The sequence below is a fragment of the Lipotes vexillifer genome, unplaced genomic scaffold (assembly GCF_000442215.2).
Source record: "Lipotes vexillifer unplaced genomic scaffold, Lipotes_vexillifer_v1.1 scaffold217, whole genome shotgun sequence".
NCBI lineage: Eukaryota > Metazoa > Chordata > Mammalia > Artiodactyla > Lipotidae > Lipotes > Lipotes vexillifer.
Genome location: NW_006788200.1, coordinates 8332604 through 8342035, shown reverse-complemented (window position 1 = coordinate 8342035; position 9432 = coordinate 8332604). Strand labels below are relative to the sequence as shown.

General features: G+C 44.9%; 1 protein-coding gene across 1 annotated transcript in view; it reads right to left on the bottom strand.

Annotated features, from left to right (window-relative positions):
- IK (IK cytokine) overlaps positions 1-9432 on the bottom strand; it is a 12627-nt gene that overhangs the window by 1242 nt on the left and 1953 nt on the right. The window contains exons 3-16 of the mRNA XM_007461468.1: positions 8893-8985; positions 8098-8157; positions 7109-7276; positions 6815-6929; positions 6283-6353; positions 6144-6190; positions 5089-5252; positions 2915-3023; positions 2528-2567; positions 2153-2366; positions 1885-1903; positions 1333-1418; positions 1004-1077; positions 687-744 (exon numbers count right to left, since the gene is read on the bottom strand). Of these exons, the coding sequence (XP_007461530.1) occupies positions 687-744; positions 1004-1077; positions 1333-1418; positions 1885-1903; positions 2153-2366; positions 2528-2567; positions 2915-3023; positions 5089-5252; positions 6144-6190; positions 6283-6353; positions 6815-6929; positions 7109-7276; positions 8098-8157; positions 8893-8985 (1318 nt within the window). The remainder of the gene's footprint in view (positions 1-686; positions 745-1003; positions 1078-1332; positions 1419-1884; positions 1904-2152; positions 2367-2527; positions 2568-2914; positions 3024-5088; positions 5253-6143; positions 6191-6282; positions 6354-6814; positions 6930-7108; positions 7277-8097; positions 8158-8892; positions 8986-9432) is intronic.

Here is a 9432-nt window from a genome sequence, read left to right as displayed (position 1 = left end):
GCGTCCGGAGCCTGTGCTCCACAACGGGAGAGGCCACAACAGTGAGAGGCCCGCATACCGGAAAAAAAAAAAAAAAAACTCTATTAAGAGAGAACTACAGTTCTCTCCATTTTTCTAATGAGGAAACTGAGGAAAAAGCAGTAAAATAAGCTGGCTTATTTTAACAGAGCCAGGGTTAAGCAAGGCTCCAAGATAGAATTAAACCATGCTATTAAGCATTGCAGTACAGAGAAAACAAGGAAAAGTATATGACACTTCTTCACCCTTAATGGTGTTAGTGTTTGTTGGTGTTTTTGTTTGTTTGTTTTTGTTTTAAGGCTTAGAGGAAAATGTCAATCCTGGCTAGAATAAAACTCAGTTTGTTTGTTTTCCAGTTATTTTCTAAAAACTGAAATTCCTTCTTCCCTTTCTACATGTGCACTAAAGGCCTGCTTACTCCCTAGGATGGAAATCAAAGCCTGGCACTTTACAGAAAATAAAAAGAAATATATTTATAGCCCTATCTCATTTGACTTTGTACAGATGCTTTAAAACAGTTAAGCTGCCCAGGACCCCACAATGCTGCTGTTCCTATTGCTGCAGCTGATGGAAGATGAGGCCCAGAAAATGAAACAGATCATTTGGGAGGAGGGAAGGGGATATGCGCTAAAGAGTAACTGTCCCCACCCATCCTTCCAGCTCCACACCTGGTCCATTTTGCTATAATCCACCTCCTCGTCACTGTCCACAGCCATGTCATCCATCCTAAAGAGAAGCAACAGTTAAAGAGATGGTGCAGACCCAGACGCCTATGGTTCATGCAGAAACCTACCCACTAAGAGGCTATATGCCTAGGAACAACCACCCCTCCTAGGCCTCCCACTCAGAGCCTAACAGAATACTTTACCCAGTAAGAAGTACCCCTGGGTCCCAACAAGTCAAATTTACACCTCACTCCCCCTCCCCCCCCACCTTGTTCTGCAGTCATCCCAGCCTCCCTTCTTTGTAACAGAGTCTCACGTACGTGGCTGGGTAGCACTCAGCATAGCTATTGGACATGCCAAAGAAATCTCCCAGCTGCTTCTTGTCTTCTGGCTTCTTCAGCATATGCTATGTTAAAGAAAATAATTCTACCAATAGAGAAAAACTTCAAGCAGGAAGGGCCAAGGGCTAGAAGCCCCAACATGAAAACTCTAAGGAGAGGGCTGTGAACATGAATGAGTCCTCTGAGAAAGGGGAGAGTCATGACTTCATCCTTGTCAAAATTCAGCACAAAAGGCAAAGAGCAAGATGGGGCGGGGAGGTTGTGGGGAAGCAGGGAGGCAGGTGGAGTTGGAATGAACACGCTGAAACAGGATATGATTCAGTGCCTTCCCAGCCAGCAGATCCAGCAAACTTTTCATTGATCGACTTGATCAGCTCCTTGGCAGATCCGGGTCCTGGGCGAAAGAGAACTCTGTTCAGACTTTGAAATAAGGAGCTTACAACCTCTTCCCCACAACACACTTCCCACCTGTGCCTTTCGTAACATTTTTTAGGCAACAGAACCCTTTAGCTAACAAAGTTTTAATCAAATTCCAATTCAAAATGAGCTACTCTGCTTGAGATGCACTAGTGTGCCCAGAATACTGTCCAATCAACCTGCCCCATGTCCTCAGAACCCCACAGCTGGGAGAATTATATCAAACAGAGCAAATATGCCCTGCCCTTGCCCAGGAAGACAGACAGAACTCCAGACTCATCTTCTGTCTATTCCATAAAGCAAGACACGGATCTTCCGAGAACCCAGAACTAGGAAGTCCCCCAGTCCCACCCTTGGCAACTCTTGAGTTCTGGGTCAGACTCTCAGCCCAGAGGAAAGCGGCACTGCCAGAGCCAACGCAAGATGCCATGGGTAAAACTCACCTTTGTCAACATCCATGGGCTGGAAAGAAAACAGAAACTGAAGTGAGTGTCACCAGGAGGGATGCCCACTCATCTCTCCCTCAAGTTTGAATCAATTCCCTACCCTACCCCCTGCCCCCATTTCCAGGATGGTTCCTACCCTGGATCAATTGACCCAGTTGCTGCTGTGAAGCCATGAGCCACCTATATAACAGAGGGGTTCTGTACCTGGCTGGGCAGCCACAGAGATGGGCAGGTCCGCCACCTAGTGCCCGGGACTACATCTCACCTCATCGTCTACTTTTGGCTTCTCAAAGTAGCTGTGCCTCTTCTTCTCTTCTTCTCTCTCTCGGTCCCGCTCCCGCTCTCGATCGCGTTCTCGCTCTCTGTCACGGTCTCTGTCTCTCTCCCGATCACGCTCCCGTTCCCGGTATCTCTCCCGCTCCTTGTCTCGAGGTGTCTTGGTTGTGGAGGGCACATAATCCCCAATGTCTTCAAATATACTAGGAAAACAGAGATCCCTAGCTGACAAAGTCACACAAACTTCCATTTCCCCCGGCCATTTCTCCAGATTCTCACACCAAGGCCTCCCCCAAATGCCAAAGACCGGAAACCCAGAGGCCCTTCCTCCCTCAGATCAGGGGGCAAGGGCTAGGATACATACTTCATGTCAGCCTCAGGGGGCTTCTTCTCTTCCATTTTCCCTGTAACATAAAGAGAGGAGTGAGGAAGACACTCCTGAGTTATTTCCCACTCAGCCTCACCATGCTTTTCAGTTCTCAATGCCCTTTTAAACATCTTCTGTTTAAAAGATGGGACAAGAAAAGCTACCCCATACTCCCCCTCCTCAAGCCTCAAAACTGACCACTGCTTCCTGCGTGGGTCAAGCAGACAGAACCTGGATGTAACCATCCCTTGCTAATGCTCCACTGCTCCCATTTTTCTCTGGTCCCCAGGAGCCTTCCAATGTTCTGGAAGCTCCAGGAGACCTTGGTTCCATCTCAGATGCCCCTCCAGGGGTAAGGTTTCTCTCCCTAACTCTCCAGATTACCTTTATCTTTCTTTTTGAGCTTCTTGTTGCGGGTACCCTGCCTCAGGTAGGAAAGGATCTGGGTGAGCTTGCTGATGACAATGTCATTTGTGGTCAGTGTGGTCTGGGCCTGAAAACCCCCAAGGAGCAAGAATGTTATCCCACTGAGCAGGACTCTCTTCATTTACTCATTTATTTACTTAACAAATTAACAAATTAAAGGATAAGTGAGAATTAAGTAGGTGAAGACAGGGAAAGGAGGTGTTGTAAAAGGATATTCCAGACAGATGAAACAGCATACAAAGGCCTGGGTCATAAGTAAATCTAGCACATTCAAGAAAGCCAGGATGACTGGAGAACAAACTGGGAAGCATGGTAGAAAGAAGCTGGAGAGGCCAGGAGTTACAGAGCCTCACAAGCCATGATACAGATTTTGGCCTTGGGCTTCCCTGGTGGCGCAGTGGTTAATAATCTGCCTGCACGGGTTTGAGCCCTGGTCAGGGAAGATCCCACATGCCAGGGAGCAACTAAGCCCGTGCACCACAACTACTGAGCTTGCGCTCTGGAGCCCGCAAGCCACAACTACTGAAGCCCGCGCACCTACAGCCCATGCTCCGCAACAAGAGAAGCCACTGCAACGAGAAGCCCGGGCACCACAAAGAAGAGTAGCCCCCACTCACCGCAACTAGAGAAAGCCTGCACACAGCAACAAAGACCCAATGCAGCCAAAAATAAATTAATTAAAAAAAAAAAAAGATTTTTGTCTTTATCCTAACACTAAAAAACCATCAAGGGGCTTCCCTTCCAGCAGTCAAGAATCCACCTTCCAATGCAGGGAACACGGGTTCTATCCCTGGTCAGAGAAGTAAGATCTCACATGCTGCGGAACAACTAAGCTCCTGCGCCACAACTACTGAGCACATGAACCACAACTATAGAGCCCGTGTACTGCAACAAAGATCCTGCAAAACTAAGACCAGATGCAGCCAAAAATAAAATAAATAAATATTTTTTAAAAATAAAGAAACCATCAAATCTTCTTAACCAGGGGCAGGGCACATATGGGAAATCTCTGTACCTTCCTCTCAATTTTGCTGTGAACGTTTTAAAAAAATTTATTTATTTATTTATTTATTTATTTCTGCCTACATTGGGTCTTTGTTGCTGTGCACGGGCTTTTTCTAGTTGCGGCGAGTGGGGGCTACTCTTCATTGCGGTGCACAGGCTTCTCATTGCGGTGGCTTCTCTTGTTGCGGAGCATGGGCTCTAGGCACGTGGGCTTCAGTAGTTGTGGCTCGTAGGGTCGAGAGCGCAGGCTCAGTAGTTGTGGCACACGGGCTTAGCTGCTCCGCAGCATGTGGGATCTTCCTGGATCAGGGCTCGAACCCGTGTCCCCTGCATTGGCAGGCAGATTCTTAACCACTGCACCACCAGGGAAGCCCTGCTGTGAACTTTAAACTGCTCTAAAAAATTATCTTAAAAAAAAAAAGGAATGACAGTAGTGAAGGCAGGAAAAAAAAAAAACCTTCTAAACCATGATGAGAAAAGTCATGTTGTTAAATGATCACTCTGGCCATGTGTAAAAACGATAATGGAAAAGGGGATGGAAAGATGTGGGGAGTGGTAATGGCTAAAGAGTACAGGGTTTCTCTCTGGGGTGATGAAAATGTTTTAAAATTGATGCTGATACCGGTTGTACAACTATGAAAATACTAAAAGCCACTGAATTGTACACTTTAAAGGGGTGAACTGTTTGGTATGTGACTTACATCTCAACAATACTAAAAATAAATAGAATATTGAAAGGGAACCAGAGTGGAAGTGGGGAAACCAACTAGGACCGCCTTTTAATAGTTCCAACAAGAGATGATGACTTTTTTTTTTTTTTGCCACGCTGCACAGGATGTGGGATCTTATTTCCCCAACCAGGAATCGGACCCATGCTCCCTGCACTGGAAGTACAGAGTCTTAACCACTGGATCACTAGGGAAGTCCCAAGAGATGATGGCTTAGACTGGAATGTTATTGTGTTATTGGTGGAGATAGAGAAAAGTGAATGGATTCAGCTGAGATTTAGGAGGTTAACAGGTGGACAGGACTTGGTTAAATGTGGTAGATGAGGCTCAGGGCAGAAATGAAGGTGATTCCCAGGTTTGAGGCTCACATAGCAAGCTCTCGGGACTTGGGTCACTCACCTCCATGGTGGGGCAATCAGCTTTGCTGCGGATGAGAGTAGTGGGGATGTCAGTGTCAGCATACTCATCATCCAGGTCTACCACATAGGCCATGCGGCCTGGAAGAAACAGCTCATTCCGCTCATATGCTTTGCTCTTGAAGAGCATGCGGTAAACATTTCGGCCTACAAAAAAGAGAAAGAGCAGCAAGTAGCCAGTGAGAAACTTCTACAATAACAGCTACTGTTTACTAAGTGGTTACTGTGTGCCAGCCACCATGCCAAGTGTTATGCATGCTTTGCTTCATTCAGTCTTCACAACAGCCCTGTGAGGTGGTCATTATTATCTCCTTCTAGCTGGTAAGAATACTAAGGCTGAGAAGTAAGTGTTTTACTACCACTCAAGTCATATGACTATTCCAAGTCCTATAGCTACTAAGCGACAGAACAAAGAATGGGACCCCGGCCGTTTAACTCCAAAGCCTGAGCTCTTATCCACCCTTCCTACATTGCCTTCTCAAGGGCACTACGTGGCTAGCATTGTATTAGGCCCTCTGAGGAAGAAGCATGAAGTTTAAGGTAATACTGATGAAGACAGGAAAAAACAGCTCTACTATATGCTCAGTGTGATAGGCATGTTGCATGTATTATTTCTCTTCATCCCAGTAATCCCATGAGGTGAACGTTAACCCCATTTTTACAAGTGGACAAACAGGAGCTGAGAAGTTAAGGTGTTTGCACCCAAAATCACATGCTTAGTGTGATTTCATTACAGGATTCAAATGCAGGTTTCTGAATTCTGAGTTTTTAATCATCAACCATGCTACCTCCCTTAATGGATAAGCCCAAATCTGAAAGAGCTTCCAACCTAACTGAGGAGACATTAGTAATATATATGAAATAATTAAGTCTACATCTGAGTTCTATTAGAGTATTTTGTGGGAAGTAGCTGGTTTGGGGATAAAAAAGAGATAAAAGTAGATTGAGGGAAAGGGGAAGCATATTCCGTCCAGAGCACTAAATTCCTTACAGTTCCTCTGGAATGCAGAGCCACTAGTGTAGAAATTCTGTACTCACCCAAACGTGTTTTAAATTCTATTTTATTTTCAGGATCCTCATCTTTCCTGAAAAGACAAAAAGAACATTTTTGCTAAATGTGTTCCTACTTTTGGCCCCTCCTTTCTAAACTCGCAAGCTCTCCCTGATGTTTATTTACTTAGTTTCCTTCTGGGGCTTTTCCATCAGTTCTTCCTCCTCTTTCTCCTTGCTGGCAATTTCAGCTCGTACCTAACAGGAAAGCAAGTAAGGTTTAGAAATTTATTCACTTTACATATCCTTACTGAACACCATTATACCACACTGTGCCAGGAACTAAGAACTCAATACTGAACAAAACAATATAGTCCTTGCCCTAATGGAGCTTATAAAAAGAGAGACAGACAAATTAAACAATTAAACAACAAAGTGTGATAACTGCTGTAAGTAAAACAGAAGAGCTATGCAAGGGTGCAGGTAGTGGGAGGTGAGGAGTGGGGAGACTTAACAATACACAGGTGATCAGGGAAGGTTTGTTTCCCCAAGAAGATAAAACTGAGGCTGAGACTTGAAGAATGAATAGCAATTAGTCCTACAGAGGGGACACCGTTAGTTCTTCTACATGGTCTGAACTAACAGCAGTCTCCCTCCTCACCCTAAAAGGTGAGCATTCAGCATGCTAGTATTACTCTCCATCTACCAACCAAGCTCACCTTCTGAAGCAGAGCAAAATCCAAGCCTTTCACCAAATGGGTGTGTTCCATGTCACCACCCAAAAATTTGGACTCCTGGATCAACTGTCTTCTCTTCTCTGCAGCTGATTTGTCCCTGTAGAATGAAAGAGGCCACATAAGAACCATCCTTTGTGGGTGGCAAGTGCCTCTTGAAATGGCTTGGCATGGGGAAATGGCTTTCCAGAGCAAGGAAAATGTGAGGAAGAATTCATACTGCCATTGTATGACTTTGCAATGCTGAGGGAACCATGCCCTGGCCCACTCGGTACTCACGCCTCAGCAGTGGGGCCCACAGCCCTGTAGTTAGCTGTGGTGCTGATCAGCTCAGTTTCCTCATAATCTTTGTTCACTCCATCCCGCCGTTCCTTGGCACGGTCCCGGTACTTCTCTGCTAGTTCTCTTTCTCTCTCAATTTCTTGTTGGCGAAGTTTGGCATAATAACTGTGACCAGGGAAAGGCAAATGTATAAGGCTCAGCAGAACTGTTCCTGCCTGTTTCCCTATACCTTCACCCAACTGTCTATGCTGAAAGCTCATATATGTCCTCATAGAACTGCTGGCCACCTCTTGATATTCCTCAAAAGCAGAACTACAGCATCTTCCAGCTCACAGATACACTGTTCTAATGCCACCATAGTATACTCCATCTGTCACTTCAGAATCCTTTGATGTCACCTAACTCTACACCACCGAGTCTTTACAAGTATGAGACTTTACCATACGGCAACCAGGAAGTCTCTGAATTTTTATCACGTTCCAAATATCACCTGAAAATATATCATTCCTTGCCAGTCCTCCTCAAGAAAAGAGAAAAAAGCAAAGTACCAGGTCTAGGAAGCTTAGTATCATATAAATAATAGCAATGACAATGATAATGACGGCAGCCAAAATTAACTGGGTGGTTACTATATGCCAGGCACTGGTACTAAGTGTTTACATGGACTATCACAGTTGATCCTCATGACAACCTGATAAAAGTTATTATCACTATCTTGATTCCACACATGAAAATATTGAGGATTAGAGAGGTTAAACAAAATGCCCACGGCATCCAGCTAGAAACTGGTAAAGATGAGATTAAAACACAAGCTGACTCCAAAGCCCTAAACAGCCATTCTAAATATCATTCCTCTCCACTGTGAAAGCAGAGAATCTCAAGACGAGAAATGAAAACCTCAGTCTCTTGCCTCATAACTAGCCCCTACTCCTTTTCCCCTAACAGTATCCACCATAAAACCCAACACTCCTCCATCCTTCCTTTACCTTTTCTTTTTTCTCCTTCGTGCAGCGGGATCTTCATCCTCATTGTACTCCCTTGGCATCCTAGAAAAGAAAGAAATTCACTGATTGCGAAATATTGCCACAGCCCCAGAAACCCCAAGAAGTGGCTTTGAGGACTGAAGGAAGGCTTAGAATACTGACCACAGCAATAGCTGACCAGTTTCAATCAGGCAGAGATCCATGTCAACATTTGTAGGTGAGTGGTTCTCAAGCTTTAGAAAGCATCACAACCACCTGAAGGACTATTAAGATTATATATTCCCAAATATATGCCCTAGAATTTGAGTCCATGGGGCTAGAATGGACCCAGAAATCTACTTATTTAAGCACGAGCAGCAACTCTAGTACAAATGGTCCATGGAACATACTCTGAGAAAAAGTGAGATCCCCATGGGACTTCCCTGGTAGTCCAGTGGCTAAGAATCCATGCTCCCAATGCAGAGGGCCCCCCAGGTTCAATCCCTGGTCAAGGAACTAGATCCCACATGCCACAACTAAGAGTTCACACGCCACAACGAAAAATCCTGCATGCAGCAACTAAAAGATCCCGTGTGCCACAACTAAGACCCGGCACAGCCAAATAAATAAATAAATATTTTTTAAAAAATGAGATCCATACAGCATCCCAGTCTTTCCTGGAGCTTCAATCTCAAAAGGCAGAGAATCAGAACCATGGACCTCAAAAGAGAACTAGCTTTCCAGTTCCTAAGATAACTAGTTCAATAAATTTTCCATAGGAAGGAGATGGGAAACAGATTGGATCACCCCAGAACTTACTCATGGTGACGTGACTTAGACGGTGGTGCAGAAGTAGGTGCAGCCCTTGGGGTCATGAGAAGTTTCCTGAAGTCTTCATTAGTGAGTTTTGATCTAGAGGGCGAAAATTTTAAAATTTAGTACCCAATAAGAATTGGAAAAGAAATATATAAAAAATATGGTTCACTTTACTAGAAATCAGAGAAAAACAAATTAAAACAAAGAACATGCCACTTTTAATGCATCAGACTGTTAACGATTAAAAAATTTGATAAATTGGACTTCTTTGGTGGCACAGTGGTTAAGAATCCACCTGTCAAAAAAAAAAAAAGGTTTTCCCTGGTGGCGCAGTGGTTGAGAGTCCACCTGCCAATGCAGGGGACACGGGTTCGTGCCCCGGTCCAGGAAGATCCCACATGCCGCGAAGCGGCCAGGCCCGTGAGCCATGGCCGCTGGGCCTGCGTGTCCGGAGCCTGTGCTCTGCACAGGAGAGGCCACAACAGTGAGAGGCCCGCATACCGTAAAAAAAAAAAAAAAAAAAAAAAAAAAAAAAACCCCCCT